Source organism: Doryrhamphus excisus, linkage group LG5 (assembly GCF_037039965.1).
Source record: "Doryrhamphus excisus strain RoL-2023G ecotype Guam linkage group LG5, RoL_Dexc_Guam_v1.1, whole genome shotgun sequence".
Taxonomy (NCBI): Eukaryota; Metazoa; Chordata; class Actinopteri; order Syngnathiformes; family Syngnathidae; genus Doryrhamphus; species Doryrhamphus excisus.
The window spans coordinates 15,442,143-15,461,543 of NC_136361.1; the positions used below are offsets into that span (position 1 = coordinate 15,442,143).

Sequence of the window (19,401 nt, forward strand, 5' to 3'; positions counted from 1 at the left end):
CTGGTTGCTATCTCAACATAGGAACTAAAAATCAACAATTTTTTACCTTTAAACGAAAACGTCATTTTTTTTTTATTATTCTCAAGTTGCTGCGACTCACTCAATTGTGTCGCTTGTAGCTAACCCAGCCAAATTCCTTCAGTATGACAGGTGAGATGCCAGATACCGTCCAAATCAAAGACAACCAGTTGAAGGTCCTGAAGGTGGACGATGCTGTCAACACGACTTTCGTCTGCGAGGTCAAGAACCGCATCGGCGTGGGCAGAGACCAGGTCACAGCTTTGGTCAGAGGTCAGTCAATTGATACTAAACCAGGCAGAAAAGCAGGGCACTGTATGTAGGCCAGTAAATTGTGGCTGTGTCATTGGACACATTGGACACAATTGTTGCAATTATTGATAATGATGCACAAGTTGAATGTATATTGGATTCCTTTTGAATATTTTTCCTTTTCTTCAACCGCTTCTATTAAGATAGTCTGAAATACTACACTGACAGTGTAGACATCACATGACTTTTTTTTTGTCTTTATTCATCACACATGCAACACATTCCTGGTGGGTTAAGCTTTCATGTAGTCCCCATGGTTATACACACACATGCACATTTCTCCATTCTAAATACAGTCTGGTCAGAGGTCAGTCAAATGATACTAAACAAGGCAGAAAAGCAGGGCACTGTATGTAGGCCAGTAAATTTTGGCGATGATCATTGGACACAATTATTGATAATGATGCATAAGTTGAATGTTTTTTTGGATTCCTTTTGAATATTTTTCCTTTTCTTCAACCGCTTCTGTTAAGATACAGAGGCTGAAATACTACACTAACAGTGTAGACATCACATGACTTTTTTTGTCTTTATTCATCACACATGCAACACATTCCTGGTGGGTTAAGCTTTCATGTAGTCCCCAGGGTTATACACACACATGCACATTTCTCTATATTCTAAATACAGTCAAGTGTGTAGTGAAGGGTTTAGAAGGTCCAGCTGCTCTGTCCAGTGCGTGTGTGTGTGTGTGTGTGTGTGCGTACAGTAAATGTGTGACCTCTCCTCCCGTGTTCTACTTTTAATTGCATGACGCTCCCTCCTTTTGCGAGTGCTCCAACATGCTGTTTTCCCATTTAAAGTTTTCTTCCATGCTGTCTTGACTTCATGTTTTTTTTTTTTTTAATGAGCCAAAGAAGTTCACTCTGTGAACATGATGATCAAAAAAGAATAAAGAAGAAAAAAAAATAAAGATAGCGGCCATCAGTGATTACAAGAGAGACTTAAGCAAAGCAAATGAGAACCGTTCATTAATAAGAGGCAACGCCTTGAAGATGAGGCAGCCGTCTCCTGGAGAGATTTATTTGAAGACAAAATTGACTGTAATCAAGTGGATTTTTAGTGTTGCTTTGGATTTCAGTTTCTGTGAATACGCCGCATGTGTGTACCTCAGATCAATGGATTGTTGGGAATTCTGACTTTTTGTGGAGAAATAATTGCTGATTGATTATGTCTTTAAGCTGTTGAGACATAATTGAGCCGCAGTTCTCGGCTGAAACCAGCAGAGGCGTTGATTTATTCTCTACTAGTTTCCACTAGTTTAAAGACGATGACGAAGATGGTATCTGCTGTGGCCTAGATTCATCACAACTTCTGAAACGGAGATTTTTGTGTTTTGTTCTCGATGAACCACAGCACAGTGAATGCAACACTTGCAGACTTTGACGCCACCATCAATGTTGACTGAATGATCTTGGTACTCACTCATGTTGGCAGCTATTTAGAAAATAATGGCTGTGTTGACTGAAGTTGACTCAATTAGTGGTTAGTGCCTCATAGCTAGGAGACCCGAGTTCAATTCCACCCTCGGCCATCTCTGTGTGGGTTTTCTCCGGGTACTCCGGTTTCCTCCCACATTCCAAAAACATGCTAGGTTAATTGGCGACTCCAAATTGTCCATAGGTATGAATGTGAGTGTGAATGGTTGTTTGTCTATATGTGTCCTCTGATTGGCGGGCGACCAGTCCAGGGTGTACCCCGCCTCTCCCCCGAAGACAGCTGGGATAGGCTCCAGCACCCCTTGTAACCCTTGTGAAGCTAAGCGGTAGAAAATGAATGAATGAATGAATGAGTAAATATGTACTGCTATACAAGCTGTACACGGACTAATCTAAAGTAAGGGTGGATATCGATATCCGGATACAAGTCCGGAGAGTTTAGTCCCCATTTTACATGCCATGGCGTATTTGCAATTGAAGACATCTCTGGTAAGTTAAATGTTATCCTCACCTTGTATATTATTGGATGTGAATTGTTATAGTACTGTCTATACACATAACAATTATTATATTACTGATTAGCAACAGGGTAAGCCAACCAGTAGCTTTGGAGCTACCAATAGCTCGTCATGGGATAATTCCTTATAGTCATTAGTAATTCCATAATTTAATAATATCACTTCTGTGAGGTGTAGTGCCACCAAAATAACCTCATTCATCAAATACGTCCTTCTGGTTGTACTACAATATTTAGTTGTTTGGGAAAAGGTGCTTTTACATATATCTTTATTGGGAATAATGTTCAATAATTTCCATTCTGTGATGTGTAGTGCCACCAAACTCACCTCGCATATTAGCTACATTTTACTGTTTATATGACAGCAACTATTTGCGGAAAATGTACTTTTGCATAATTTCGGGGAATTTTAATTGGGACTAGTAAATAATCATTTCACTTCTGTGACATGTACTGCCACCAACATCACCTCACACATCAATGACGTCATGCTGGTTTTAGTAAAACGTTTAGTTTGGCAAAATTAGCTTTTACATAATAATGGGGAATTTTTATTAGTAATATTGTTTATTATTTTAACTTCTTAGGATTAATAGTTGCAATAAAAATGATCTAAAAGTGTTTTTTTTTTACCCAAAATGTGTGTTGTGTGGCCGATGGCCACTCATAGAGCTCAATGTAAATCATAATGCACCAACGATTGCTTGTTTTGATAAATAAATATTGTTTGTAGCTTGTTGTTTGTGTTACCACTGTTTGAAAGTGGTATTGTTTGCTATCGTACAAATGTTGGCTTGGAGTTATTGATCTGGGACGTTTGAATCTGTGATTATATTTCAGAATTTCTGGCTGCCTTGATTTGAATCAACAGCGCCACCTTTTGTTGTGGAGTGCAAATTTTAGACATTTCTCTGAAAGTATACTGGCAATTTGTGTGGTCTGGAAGGTGGAAAATTAGTACCAAAAGCCACGGGACAGTACTGAAATACTGCCAAAAGTTTTTTTGTATTTGTAGAATTCGTTTTGAAGGATTTTTTTTGGTAGGTAGGTTTCTCATATGCATTACTTTGTGAATGTTTTGTAGCTAAAAACCACACTGGGTTTGTTAGTGAACGTTGGTTGTGTGTAAAACATGTTTTGTGTGTTTGAGGTTTTGGCAAAATTTTAACTCCAAAGGTCGGAGCTAACTTCTGTTTTCTTTTTCCATGTTGTAGCCAACCACCAGGCTGCTAATAAGAATTTGTGATGAAAAATGCATTAAGTACACAGTCAGACTCGCACGGTTTGTTAATAACATGACAAGTTACGTGCCATAATGCATGCTAACCAGAAAATGTACGCAAACCAAGGTGCCACTATAGTTGTTTATTTTAGTATGTTAGTTTCTAAGTAGATTTATTGTATTTATTTATTTCATTTATCAATGTCGCCAGTAATCACAAGTGAAGTGGTACATGCATTAGTGTGTGTTTCACTTTAGGTTTTGAGCACACGCCACTTCAAGTGTAGAACAATCAATAACGCTGTTCCTGCATAGTTTTAATGGGCTCCCTCAACATCGTTTACTTTTCACCTAATGCAAAATGAACTGCCTCCTTTCCTGCCGTCATTGGAAGGAAGGGGTTGGGGGTGGGGGGTGGGGGGCTACTGGAGGGATACTTGTCCTTCTAATGGAGGAGCGTTGCTTTTCTATGCCTTTCACTGTGCTTTTCTACATCAAAAGAGCCCCCATGCCCTCCTTTTCAGCCTCTTCCAGTTTTTGTCCCCCCCCCTTCAATTCCCTCATCTCCATTTGGTGCCACAGCATGCGTCACTCCTCCTGTGGGACCGTTCTGTTCCTGTGCTGTGCAAAAAAAAAAAAAAAAAGATTGCACCACCTCCCCACTGTGTGTAACAGGCAACGAGCAAAGCAAGATGTAAAAGTCCAGGGTGCGCAGGAGGAGGGAGGGAAGATGGAGGCTTTTTATGGACTAAGAAGTCAGGGAATGTGCAGTCGGATGAATCAGTGCCAGCGTGCAATCCTCACTCGGGCATAGAGGGAAGGATGGGAAAGAGAGGGAGGATGCTGAAGGCATTTAAAACTCCCATGGGAGTCTTGTGCCACTGCATCCTATCTAGCAGAGCTATTGGCCTCCGCTATCTGTGGCTATATAGCGTGTGTCTGTCTTGTCTCCAAGCCTCTCAGAGAGGATCAGTCACCCTTTGCTGCTTCAGCTGCTGGCTGCTTCTCTCATCATTTCACCGGCCGCTATCACTCTCCTCCTCTTTTCTTTCTTTTTTGTTTTTTTTTTTTTGTACATTATCCCACATTTCCCCTTCACCGGGTAACTTCTGGTTTCTTTCATTGTGTTAAACTCGTCATATTTCTACTCTAGTCTCTTGTGGTTCCATCACCTCCTTCTCATTTCTGTCTTACAAAAGACGAGGAGCGAGGAAGCTCAATTTTGTAGGCTGTTTCAGGAGTATACACAGTCATTGGGCTTCAAGTGCTGGACCAAGTAAAAGGAAATAAGTGGCATGTCTGGTTATGGGTGCATTGATACCAAATACAAATCTATAGATTCATGCATGCCAAGTTTTCCGGTTGCGTTCATGCGTGATGTCTCAGATGTAATGGGACAATTAATACAAAAAAATACATGATGGTTCAGATGCTTACATTAAATAGTGGTTGCTGTCATTGTGGGCGGCACGGCGGGTGAGTGGTTAGCGCGCAGACCTCACAGCTAGGAGACCAGGGTTCAATTCCACCCTCGGCCATCTCTGTGTGGTTTGCATGTTCTCCCCGTGCATGCGTGGGTTTTCTCCAGGTACTCCGGTTTCCTCCCACATTCCAAAAACATGCTAGGTTAATTGCCGACTCCAAATTGTCCATAGGTATGAATGTGAGTGTGAATGGTTGTTTGCCTCTCACCCGAAGACAGCTGGGATAGGCTCCAGCACCCCCCGCCACCCTCGTGAGGAAAAGCGGTAGAAAATGAATGAATGAATGCTGTCATTGCTTTTTCAACTGAAATGTGCGTGACTGTCTGACTGCCTGCCTGTGAGGTTTTGGTGACATGTCTGCACTGTGCGCCTCGCCTGCGCCTCAAATTGACCAGGTCGGAGTTGCCGAGCTTTCTCCACACCTTTGGTGGGCCATTTTGTCTCAAAATTGTCACCACGCCAAGCTGAAAATGTGGACTCCTCCCCTGGTGCGCCGCCATGCCCATTTCGGCTTAGTCCAGTAGCGATGTTCTCGGGTCTAAGTTGAGAGCCGGTATCCTTCAGTCTGTCCTGTTGTTTTGTCGGTGGCTTGTAGAACCTCAAAGTTGAGCGACTATTTGGCTTATTGCCACAATCTTCAACAATACACGTGTAAGGCGTGTTGTATAACTGAGGGATGCACTCAGGTGAAAGGAGATGGTAGTTTTAGCAAATAATTTAGCAAATAATGTGGCTGGTTTTGCAGTAAGAACCCGTGGACGCTAATGAGGAAGAGAGTTTATTAACAAGTCTGACTTGGGCGGACAGTTCATTATTTTATTTCCTCCAATTTACGGATCCAATCGTGTGTTTTTGTGCTCCTGTCATACTATACATCACCTCATTACTACTTCACTTATTCTTCCTCATAGGAAAAGATGACAATTTAACCCTTAGAACAATTTTTAATACTTTTTACCTCCTCAAAAGGGAATACTGTTTAGTGTTCCAACAACTTCAGTCCTAATTTAAACAACCAAGTCCAAATAGTTGGCCAGTTGGTGAAGTTTTTCAAAATTTTGCATTGCAGTTTTGTGCGAGCTTATTCCAAGATGCAAAATGACTTGTCTTTGGGAGTGAAAGACATGGCTCAACCTGAAAATACAGCAAAAGTAAAACATTAAATCGAAAATCTTCATCTGTTTCTAAGAGAGGAGAAATATGATCTCAGGGAAGAACTACATTTGAAACACTTCTATGCTAGGACTACGTTAAAAAGCCATAGCATTTCAGTATGTGGAATCAAACTATGGAATGGATTGAGTAAGACCCTCAAACAATGCACAACGATGAGCCAATTCAAGAAACAATACAAGCAGTTGATGTTTGCTAAATACAAGGATGAAGAGTCTTGAACCAGTCATGATGTGCTATACATATCACTATATTGACACTTACTATGGTACACATTATGTCATTGGATGGTCATATCACCTCGTACTTCAGTACGTGACAAAAAAAATACAAAAAAAATACAAAAAAAAACTTTAAACTATATTAGGAAAGCAGGAAGTGAACAAATATAACAGTTACTGATTGTAAAAGTACCAGATGGAGGGGTAGGATTTAATAAGCTTTGCTTCTTCCTACTCCTTTTGGACATGTGGAACTGTGAACTGATTATGTGATGCATTCAATTATAATCTGATGCATGTTCAAATGAAATAAAACCATTACCATTACCATACATTCTCTGAAAAATGGCAAAATTATTGGCTTGTGAAATTTTCTACTTTTTTGGGACACTGATTTTTTTCAAACACAAAATATGCAGTATTTTCCAAAAATAAATAAAATGGAATAACATTTAAACAGTATTTCATTAGGTAAATAATTGATAATATTGGTTGAATATAACGTATTTTTAAAATTAATAATGACTTGGCGTGCATAAGAAAGTGGAAAGTTGTAGCTTTTTTTGATCACATGCTCACATAAGTATACTGTATAACACAGCAGCAACAGAACCATTGTTTTAATATTTGCACGGCACAAATGTCTTAACTAACATTCATACTGCTGATGAGTTTATTGTAAACAGTACAGCAATTATGTGACATGCCAAAGGTGAGTCGAATTTTTTTAAGCGCATGCTTTTCTTTTTTTTTTTGAACTAGCACTAATTAGAAACCACAGCGGTTATTCACACCCAGAAATTCTGCGGTTAATTGAATTGAGTCATTAATTGAAGTATTTACGGTATTCAAGAAACTTTTACCCTTAAGTCCCCAAACGGTGCCCGTCGTAAAAGTCAAATAAAAAAAAAAAGGTAGTTGGAACTAATGAAGGATGCGTAACGACTCCAGATGGGTTTGGCAATAAAAACCTGTGGATACTAATGTGGAAGCATGTAGACAAACAGCGCTAAGAGGGGCCGACAGGCGTGAAATGGGCAGCACCTGCTACATAAGCAGATCTTCACTCCTCCTGCACACCCTTGCAGACCACAGCTGCATGACACACTCACATGAGTGTACACACCGGGATGCTTGTGTATCCTCCGCCTTGTCCTGTGCACCTGCAGGCGGGGATGAGGGATGGCTGTTCTCTCTCATCTTGGATCTGGATGCTTAGTCACACAAACAGATCCCACCCTCTGCTTCTTTTTTCCATTTATCTCACATGGGTCATTTTGTTCAAGTTTGCTATTTTTCATTCAAGCTCACTCTTTATCTCTCGCAGGTTGTCTTTCAACCTCAGAGTCTGGGTCTGATCCCCATGGCGCCCCTGTCTCTCACTTTTCCCTCTCATGTCAGGACTTTTACCCCCCTATTTTAAGCTTGACTCTTAAATACCAGTAGCTCTTCATTAATCACAGCTCAGTGGTCCCCATCCATACTTCATCCATTCCATGTGTTCTGCTTGTGAGCCCCTCATCCCATTCTTTATCTTGGAGTGTCGAGTAATCCTTCATTCATCACGGTTAATTGGTTCAAGACTTAACCGTGATAAATGAACCTCCAGAAAGTAGGATTCATTGAATATTTTCATATTCAGAGCATCAGAAATCTGCTCACATCCTCCTAAATATGACTCAGAATATTACTGGAGCCTTAATAACACAGTCAGTCACCTTTACACTTGTATCACATCACATAGTAGACACGAGTACATTAGCGGTTTAAGACATAAACTCCATATTTTCCGGACTATAAGTCGCTCCGGATTATATTCGCACCAGCTCACTGTGACATCACAGACTTCCTTATATGAGTGTGCTCTGGTACAAGCTGTAGGCCTGCCTCCACCCCCCCACTCCGCTCTGCTACGTTGTTTTGTCAAAGATTTCATGATTTTAGCACAGAGCAATGGCTTCCAGGTTTCAGGGAAAGCTAACATGCCTATTGAGGTAAGCATCAGGCAGAAGTGGTTGGAGTTTAACATTCCCGGCCAACAAGAGTGCGTGGAATAAATTAAAACAGACTGTTTTGGAAATAGGTACAGATTCTGAGAGATCTAGAGAGATCTAGAAAGCTTTTCTGTGCAGGTTTTTGTGTGTAACTGCTCCATCGGAGTCCACAACCCGATACAAAGGGCTGAAAATGATCCCTTTGTAGATGAGAGGCTGAAACGATAAAATGCTTGGCCATTTTGACCTGAATTTTTTTCCGTGTGTATAGTCTTTTAGTTGTTTACGTTGTAAATTGCTTGCACACAAGGCTAGATCGCCCTCTTGCTGGCATATACTGTGTAAGTCGACTAGCCACACAGGTGACTCCATTTGTGAACATAATAAAAATTCATTCATTCATTTTCGACCGCTTTTTCCTCACGAGGGTCGCGGGGGGTGCTGGAGCCTATCCCAGCTGTCTTTGGGCGAGCGGCGGGGTACACCCTGGACTGGTCGCCAGCCAATCCCAGGGCACATATAGACAAACAACCATTCACACTCACATTCATACCTAAGGACAATTTGGAGTCACCAATTAACCTAGCATGTTGTTTGTCTATATGTGCCCTGTGATTGGCTGCCGACCAGTCCAGGTTGTACCCCGCCTCTCGCCCAAAGGCAGCTGAGATAGGCTCCAGCACCCCCACGACCCTCGTGAGGAAAAAGCGGTAGAAAATGAATGAATGAATATTCATGCAGAACGATTCCAAATAGGACTAGAAATAGTCCACAAAGTCAAGGGAAAAAGGTGTAATACAACAGAATGGAAGTGATGGAACACAGAAACAGGCTGAAGCACAAATGCTCAGCGTCCAGCATCGTATGATTGGTCTCGTGTGAGTCCCGTCTCTACAGTGATGACTCAAAAAGTTACATGACGTCTTCTGAATGTGCACACATACTCTGAGGGGCTTTCTGTTCATCTGGAAATAGACGTCTTCCCGAGTCGGTGCATCCTCCAGCCCCCCTTGCTTGGGAGTCCTCTAAGAAGACTGGGCAAGGGCAAAAGAGGGCTTGAGCATCTTCATCCTGCGGGTGTGTGTGTGTGTGTTTATGTCTGTCTGAATTGGCATGGGTCTGTCCGGTCATGCAAAAAATGGCTAAAGCAGGTCTGGTGGAGCCAAGTCCCCTTGGAGCGTCATGCTGGCCCCCTGCCCACCGCCCATTAGCACACATGCACACGCCCTTGTTCGATAACTTAACATGCTGACAGTGACTACTTGCAAGCGACGCTAGAGGTGCGGTCCGAGCTCGCCATCACAAGTACTTTTTGGACTTACTTCCGCTCCATCTCTCTGATTACTCTCGGTCCCGTGGAGCTTATGATCGCTCTGGACGTGCCTTTGGAAGAAGCAGGCTGCTTTTTTTTTTTTTTTTTTTATGGTGTTTATGTTTTCTCACCAGCCCCCTGTTGTTAACACAGCATACATATTGCAAAGATTCTGCTGGCTCATGCAACAGCTTGTGTTTCTACCATGTCCTCTCCCACTAACCCACTTATTTTAATTCCATTGTTGCCATGTTAGGAGGAGTCTGTCTGCACAGGGACCTCCCTAACGACTCTATTACATCTTTCTTTTGAATCTTTAAAGTGTTGTCTCAAGAATAGTATGAAAAAACCTCATCCACGAAAGCTTTTGCAACAAGACTTTAGAGAAGAGCGCGAGAGACGGACACAAAGCCGACCCAGAGTAGTTGGTATTATTCAGTAATTTACTATTCAATTCAGTATGGCAATAAAGATAGTTACACATAATTAATCGGTGGTTGTGTAAATAACCAGAATACTGTATGTCGGTCAAAATGCACAACATTCATTAGGCACAACATTTATGTATTAGCCCAGTTAGCATTTTCTATCAAACATCAATACAATTCAGTCAAAGTCAAGGCAACATTTTTTTTTCCATTCATTAATTCATTTTCTACCGCTTAACCTCACAAGGGTTGCAGGGGGTGCTGGAGCCTATCCCAGCTGTCTTTGAGCGAGAGGCGGGGGACAATTTGGAGTGGCCAATTAACCTAGCGTGTTTTTGGAATGTGGGAGGAAACCGGAGTACCCGGAGAAAAGCCATGCATGCATGGGGAGAACATGCAAACCCCAGAGATGGCTGAGGGTGGAATCGAACTCGGGTCTCCTAGCTGTGATGCCTGCATGCTAACCACTCAACCGCCGTGCAGCTCAAAGTTTTTTCATTCATTCATTTTCTACCGCTTATCCTCACGAGGGTCGCGGGGGTGCTGGAGTCTATCCCAGCTGTCTTTGGGCGAGAGGCGGGGCACACCCTGGACTGGTGGCCAGCCAATCACAAGGCACATATAGACAAACAACCATTCACACTCACATTCATACCTATGGACAATTTGGAGTCTCCAATTAACCTAGCATGTTTTTGGAATGTGGGAGGAAACCGGAGTACCCGAAGAAAACCCACGCATGCATGGGGAGAACATGCAAACCCCAGAGATGGCTGAGAGTGGAATTGAACTCGGGTCTCCTAGCTGTGATGCCTGCATGCTAACCACTCAACCGCCGTGCAGCTCAAGGTTTTTTCAATGAATTGTAATATAATAGTCTAACAAACAGAAGCATAGAAAACATATATTTCTATAGTGGAATTCAGGACGCAAAGCAAAGACGCTAGATGCTATTAGTGAACGGATAACTTTTGTTGTAGATGGTAGGCATCCTACCGCTGAGTTAATTTATCCATAATCAGAATGAGATTAAAATCGCAGCTTGAGCTATCTTTTCACCACTTCATCTTTGCCGCTGGGGAGCAACAGCTAATCAGGAAGGAGAGCTTAATATCAGCTGACTTCTACAAAGTGATGTTCATGCAATCGACCCACACTACCTTCGCGATTTGACCGGTAACTGGTGATCTACATAACAGGCAACCCTGGTCTTATGATTATTAAACTTTGATATCTGTTTTAAATCTCTGCCCTCATGTCTTCCGAAGCATTTTGAACACAAAAAGTAAAAATAAATGTTCACACTTTTGTCTGCAGCCATTCAGGAGTAGAATAAAATCCATAAGCAACAGATAAACAAAGTTGCATGGAAAATCAGTAGTGTAATTGTTGTGTCTTCCTGCTAACAAACAAACCAACAAACCACCAAACATGGAAGAAATTCCCCATAGTTGTGCATAGTTCATATCTGGTGCAGATTACTGTCACGTTGCATGTACCGGAGATCCTCCGAGCCTGAGGTGATAATGCATTTCTTGTGTTCTTTTTTTTTTTGCAAGTGGTGTGCGTGAATTACAATGTTTAGCACTGCACAGAGAGCAAGAGAGAACATTCTTTGGGTGGCGGCGGGGTTGGAGCGACTATGGAAAGAAATGGGGGGAAAAAATCTACCTACAGTAGATGAAATTATTAATTTTCCTCCGGGGGGCTTACGTTGAAAGCCGAGCGCGGCACAGAGGGGGAAACGAGTAAGGAGACTGAACATGACAGAAATGCGAAGGTAAATTAAAGATGGCAGGAAAAATGGGTTTAGGAGAAAGAGAGTGTTTGCAGGAGACATTTGGTGAAGTGGATGCAGAGAAGGAGAAAATGGGATGTTGAGGAGAACCGAGGCAAAGTAAAGAGGCACAAGAACAGGTGACGGCCAATTTGTTTCTTGACGATAATCAGTGTTACAGGACCGATTCTGTCTTCTCGCTTTACTTTTTGTTTTTTTTTACTTTTATCAACATCGTATGTCATCACAAATGACGATGAAGACCCAAGCTTTGTTTCTGTCAGATTTTTCCAGCAGCAGCAACAGCAACTGGTTAATCCTCTGCGGTGTCTTGTGATAAAAGGGTCGGGATTGGAACTGAAAGCCAAAGCAACAGAGGACATGGGGGTGCTGAACTTTCTTTTAGCAAAGGACTTTTTCATCATTTTTTTTTTTGGAAGGAGGGAATAGCTTTGAAACATGGCACCCGGAGTTATTTGCTTTTCATTGTGTCGCCTAATCTCAACGAGGAAGGAGGCGGCATCTCGTCATTTATTTATTTATTTAAAGAGAAGACTCTGTTCCTTCATTTGATGTTTTGATAATAACATGCATTATGTGAGGCTTCCACACTCTTTGATTAAAAATTACTTTACTGGCTATCCACCAAAACATGAGGAAAGATAAAGGTTCTCGCTTCATGCATGGCATCATGGGAGTTTTTTTTTTTTTTTTTTTTACATTAACACTAATTAATTTAACTATTTTCATTCATAGTCGAATCATCATAAGAAAAAGTACCATGAGAATGCTAACACCATTTAAATTAGCCTGCTAACCATGCAGACGTCTTAATGTATAATAATTGCCATTAAAGCCGAACGATGGATCATGTTAAAATATTTTCTTTATATACAAAAAAAAACTTACTAAAAATCGACGTTTGTGCAGCATTAGCTTGCTAGCTCCAGTTAGATTAGCCTGCACGTCATGAAAACTGAATGGATTACAGATTCCACGCTTTTACAGTATATATACAGTCATCGCTCATTTATCACGGTTAATTGGTTCCAGTGTTGACAGTGATAAGTGAATTTTTGTGAAATAGGATTAAATATTAATACATTTAGCAGAGGGAAAAAACATGTTGACATAACGTTTTTAATATGGGTTTTAACGTTATTTGAGCCCTGTAGACATGAAATAACAATTATTATTCTTTGTTTACATCACATAGCAAGCTATCCAGCTAATTAGTTAGCCTCTCCAATTCACTTATTCTAAACTTAAAGGGATCGTTTGGATTTTATTTATTTTTTTACATGAAGTTGTTGAAAACAGGAAATGCATCAACATGGCAATATATTGAGGCTGGCAAAATTCAGAATTTCATTTACTGTTTGATTAATTAATTAATTAATTAATTTCTCCATTATTGCCCCAGGCTTAGTGAACAATAAATCTTGCCGTGTTTTAATCTTGCGTGATCATGTAGCATTATATTAGCTTTTTAACGCCTGTTAATCATCCAGCCATGTGGATATGTAGTCATATTCATATTTACAGGGTGAATTAAGTCGAGCAAAAAGGCTGATTAGCCTGCTAACTATGCAGATATTTATGGGGCAGATTTGTGTTTGTACAGCCATCATTAACACAAAATGACAATGAAAACATGCATATGAATATTGTCTTCAGAGTCTCACAATTCTAACAAAAATGTGGCATTAGTAGAAGCTAAATCCTGTTATATCGGGTTTTTTTATTTGCAGTCTGTCTTCTAAAGTCACTTTTTATTGAAGTAAAATGTGAGTTGAATATTTCTAACATGCAGTCAAGGGTTTGGAGACACTTTTGCATTGTATTGAATGAGAAAGTTTTGACTGACTTTGCATGTAAACATCCACTTATACCTAATTAACATACGAAAAAGAGGCTTAGTTGTTCAAATGTTTATAGCTTTAGAAGCCGTGGCCTGTTTGTTGTACTATTTTAAATCCACTGCTTTGACAATGGAGTAAAATCCAGACAGGCGAGGAGGGTCAACCCACTGCGGTGGCGTTTGCACCCGCTGATAATGCCAAGTGGACAATGGTCATAGGGTTGCATGCGGGGCAGCTGGCACCGTTCCCCCAAAAAAGCACAGAGAGCCCTAAACCCTTGGCACATGAAAGACCGTTCTGTGCCAAGCCATCGCACTGTTGTGGTGATTCCAGTAGGCTTTACTAGCCTGCTAGCACACTCTAGTAAATCTCCTGTTTGAGTGCCAATTGAAAAGGGCTCTATGGGTGCCAGATATTACAAAGAGGGGAGTAGGAGGGGGGGAAGGATGGCGGTGGATGCTCTGGATCTCGGCTCTCCTGACCTAAATCACAGCATGCTGATAGAGAGCAGAAGATTATATTTACTTAAGGCAAGACGCTGTGTGGCTTTGAACACTGCTTGTATATTTATGATATCCACTGCACTCCTATACTACATGCTGCATTTCTACTATCAAAAGCCCGTCCTACCAGGTACTATTTTTAGTGCATTTTAGGATACATGGCTAGAAATGACAAGAGCCCCTTTTACACAGAACCCACAGAATATTGCAGCATTTTCACCCAACACTACAGCACCATGCAATCTGATACTGTGACAATTAATTCAAAATAAATGAAAGGAAAACACACGTTGAGATTTACTTCGATCTGTGATTAATTGAGATTAAATATGAGTTAAATTGGATGTGATTATTTGCAATTACTTTTTAAAAAATTGATTAGCAGCCCTTATTCCAACACAGTAGGGTGGATCTTGACTTTACACCCATTTCCTGTTTTTTTTTTTATTGGTCCGCGGCATATTCTAAAAATATAACACAACTATAAAACCCAATCCACTGTGATTTTACAATAATAAATATTAATAAAAATTTTATTGGCACATTTGCAATAATGGAAAAATATGTAGTAATTTTACAAGAATAATGTCACTATTCTAAGAAAAAAAAATGTAATCTAGTCGGAATTTTACAAGAACAATGTAATATTATAAGGAAAATTAACGTAATTTTAGTAGCATAAAATATTAATGAAAAAAATGAAAAACAAGCAGTGAATAAATAAATATACAAGAAGTTTTTGCTAAATTGAGTTGCAGATTAAGTGATGTTGCGAGAATAAAGTGAAAATATTATAGGAACAAAGTCATATTTTATGAGAAGAAAAAATACAAGAAGAAAGTTGAAAAAATTTGAAATGAAACAGTAATTTTAAGAGAATAAAGTCAAAATACCAAATAGAAAATGGTTGTATTCTCATGAGGAATATTACGAGAGTGAAGTCGTCATGAGGAAAAATAATGGCATTCACTAGCATACGGTTGAAATGAAAATACTATTTTAAAGTTGTAATAATATGAGAAACAAAATAAAGCTAATTTTGGGAATACCAGGTTGGGGAAGAAGTTTGAATATTGTGGGAATAAAGTCAAAATATTATCGGAATTTCTGAAGATTTTTTATTTTGAAAACAAAACTGCAAACCAATATAATCATTTTCACCTCTATCATAAAGAGAGGCAGATATTTTTTTTAATTGGAATATACAGTATATGTAAATTCTTAGCACAATTACATGTGCTAGGATGTCTTGTGTTTTGAGTGATGTGTTCAATGCAGTTGTTTTTTTGCAGTTTCCGGGTCCGATACTGTTTTGAGACCAAATTGGGGTGTGAAGATGCTGAGCAGTGGAAAAAGTGTAATTTAATGGCACTAGCTTTTCAGCAAGTCCACACCGGAGGCTGGCTATTATTCACATTGCTCCGATGCAATGTTTCTTGTCTTTGCTTTTTCCTCTCAAATGTTGTGTTGCTCTGGCGACGGATGGTGAAGTAAAGTAGGAATTTAGAGAGAGAAAGAGAGAGAGAGTGCAGGCATTATAGCTGACAAGTCATACGGGACGCCTTCACAGCCCTGATTTAGACACCGTGTGCTGCTTCATCTCTGGAGTGTTCACCCGCTCTTAAGAAATACTGTGGAGTGAATGTCAGCATCCTCGTCTGTTGGGACCCAAAGCCAAAAAAGAATCTAAGAGTCTTCTATTCTTATTATGGTTCTCCACCAATCAAATGGTCACACCTGTTGTGGGGTGGGGTGGGGGGGGGGGGCTTCCATGCCGTGATCTTGCTCCAGCGCCTTCCAGGAGGAGCTGTCATTTCGCTGCATCACTTTGTCACTCACTCACTCCACCACCCTCTTCCTTCACCTCCTCCTCCTTCTCTTCTTCATCTTACTCCCACCCTTCACTGCTCCATTCATCATTATCCTCCCCCGCATGGCCTCCCTCTCCACCTGTTCCGCCGCACACACACACACACACACACTCCATTTCCCTACCTCCCTTCCTAACTCCATTCCCTGCCGCCGCCACCGCCATCGCCGCCGTCACAGTTCTGCTTTGTGATTTGTAGCCTCAGCCTTGGACGAACGCTGTCGGTTGAAGGGCAACACAACACAAGGTGGGGGATGGCATGTCTGAGAGCTTTTTGTGACGTGGCTGTGGGAATGAGGACGAGCAGTTTTTGAGGAGAGGAAACGTCACTACTGTAGCGAGATACTACCTTTTGGAAAATATGGCTTGAAGGCACACAAAATACTCAAATAAATCAAGCTTGGGTAACTCAGATTTCTTTTCTTAATCCAATACAAATGTTATTTATATTTGAGCATTATTTATCTGTATATGTACTGTAGTAGTGTGCAAAAGCTTTAAGTCACTATTAGCTTTGTTGGTGTTATTTTGGCATAGTAAAGCAATAAATAGTAGGTTACTTACAGTACAAAAACTGATTTCCCACACTTTGTAAAAGGGTTGTGCAAAGGGGAACAAACCCTTATGAATGTAGTGAAAATCTGGATAAGAGTGCAGAATACATTCATTTATCTAGACCATTTGAACCAGGAAGAATAGCCTGCTCACAAGCAAATATACCATAAAAATGATAAATATAGGCTGCACTGTGGAGGAGTGGTTAGGTGTGGTTAGGAGACCCGAGTTCAATTCCACCCTCACCCTCGGAGTTTGCATGCATGGGTTTTCTCCGGTTACTCCGGTTACCTCCCACATTCCAAAAACATGCTAGGTTAATTGGTGACTCCAAATTGTCCATAGGTATGAATGTGAGTGTGAATGGTTGTTTGTCTATATGTGCCCTGTGATTGGCTGGCGACCAGTCCAGGGTGTACCCCGCCTCTCGCCCGAAGACAGCTGGGATAGGCTCCATGAATGAAAATGAATGAATGATAAATATATCATTAAAAAAAGAGAAGTTGTAAGGGAGTCAAATCAAGTAAATTACTGAGCATAATAAAATAAATACAAATAAATAAAAATAAACATCTTGTTAACCAAAACATCAGCACACACCAAAGTAGTTAATAATAGTCAATATTTCTCAGCTATATACCTACACTATTTTCTGATATAGTTGACACAATGTCCCACAATGTTAGTCACCTGATGCGTCCTCCACTTTAAATACCATTCAGGTAACATCTTGAGCTTCCATCATTTTCGCACGATCAATAATATTTTCGGCGATTAATGATGAGACACTTTTGGAAGTACTCTCCGAATATGTGTGAGTCTATATAATGTCTTATTTTCTCTTATTACGTCTACTATATTGGGTAATGCACGTGTAAAAGTGACTATAGGGGTGCTATAGCTCCCAGAGGGCTCTAATAATGTTTTTAGTTCATTAAGTCAGAAAATGGTTAAACGTGTTTAGTGAGAGCTTCCCTGCACTCGCATTCCCATACACATAACAACACTGATGGAATTGTGTATCAGGGACACCACCACTGACATCACCCAGCCTTTGTTCCTTGGTCCTTTCCATGGTTCTCGTCACCCCCCCCCCCCCCCCATCCTATCTTTGTGGCTTTTTCTCAGCACAATTCACACTCTTCTTCTCCCCTGTTTTTCTCCCTCCCTTCCTCCTCTCCCTCCTACAGAGCCTTCAGTGAACCCGTCCAATGCTGGCGTGGTGGCGGGGGCCGTGATAGGCTCCCTACTGGCCCTACTTTTGGTGGCGGCCCTGGTGGCCGTGCTGGTCACTCGTAGCCGCCGGCAGCAGCAAGGCTACCGCGGCAATGACCTGAAGACTCGCATTTTCGGCGGCGGCAAGAAAGCCAGCAAGAACGGCACAGGCACGGGCGGGGTCAGTGGTGGCGTGAGCAACAACAATGGCCCCATCTACGTGTACAACGATGGCTCATCCCACCAGGGTCTCGGGGAGAAAAACAACCACAGACCCCTGGGGATGGGGGCGCGGCCCGAGGTGGCGTCCAGCACACCCACCGCCCAGGACATATTACTCAGCAGTGAGCTGGACGACGCAGAGAGGAGAAAGTTTGACGAGCTGGAGGAAGAGGAGCGGTACGACCACTTCTCTGGGGGCGCCCCCATCCTGCAGCTGCGCCCACCCAATGACCAGGACGATATGATCGGAGACTACCTGGATGATGACATGGAGTCCCAGCGAGATGGTTCCGTCATTTCTCGAACTGCTGTTTACGTATAAAGGAGGAAAAAGAAGAGGAGAGAAAAGGAAGAAGAAAAAAAAAAATCCTGAGGATTTTTATGGCTCTGGGGTGTCGTCACTGTCAGATGGAGATGCGAGAATGAAACCACTGTTTATTTTTCAAAAATGTATTTTACATATATTCTATTATTAATCACAGTGTAGCCCCAATTGTCTGGAGGGGTGTGTGTGTGTGTGTGTGTGTGTGTGTGTGTGTGTGGTAGGAATCTTAGAGTGGAGTATTTGCTGTTTGTTTTTCCATGCCGGTCCTTGTAAAAAGTACAACTGGAACATTTTGAAAAAGAAACTATTACATGGATGCTAGCATAAATCACAGAGAGAGGAGACATGGTTCTGTAGGAAAGGAGCGTTCCCAGCATCCGAAATACAAGCTACACATGGTGCCGCTCACTTCCACGTTCACTCTTATCTTCTCGGTTTAAGTCGAGGCAGGTTGCCAGGTTGATGTGTGTTCACCTGCTATTCTCAGGTCTTCCTGCGGGAAGCCTTTTTTTTGGAGGTCGGAGGTAGTTAGTAGCTAGCGATGGGACTGAAGGTGAATTGGTTAAGCATCTCGGACTCATTTATTTTTTCCCTTCCTACTACTCTGAATTTGACTTCAAAAACCATACTAACAGTTGTGTTGAGATACCTTTAAATTACCTTAATTCATGTTTTATGATTTAAGGTAATTCAGTTTTTGCCCCTTTTGAGGGAATATCATAGCCGTAACGTTCAATTTCTCGTAATTTCTACCACGCTATACCACTGGGTTCTGTATGAAAGGCACAGCCGAATATTTCCCTCCACAGTTGCGTTCAAATTCCAATTATTTGACACATCTAAAATATATCAACATATAACGTGATTCATGGTTCGCTGTCTTTTTAATTGATCATACAATTTTTTTTTAATTATGACTTTTAACCTGAAATTTGCAATATATATGTAAAAT

The 19,401-nt window shown here is 41.2% G+C and overlaps 1 protein-coding gene across 3 annotated transcripts in view; it reads left to right on the forward strand.

Annotated features, from left to right (window-relative positions):
- LOC131105329 (nectin-2) overlaps nt 1-19,401 on the forward strand; it is a 174,558-nt gene that overhangs the window by 76,153 nt on the left and 79,004 nt on the right. For 2 of the 3 annotated variants that reach the window (XM_058053331.2, XM_058053330.2), the window contains exon 6: nt 143-291. In XM_058053331.2, the coding sequence (XP_057909314.2) occupies nt 143-291 (149 nt within the window). Of the gene's footprint in view, nt 1-142; nt 292-17,877; nt 18,601-19,401 lie in introns of those variants that run through there. The other variant, XM_058053329.2, reaches the window with a different exon arrangement.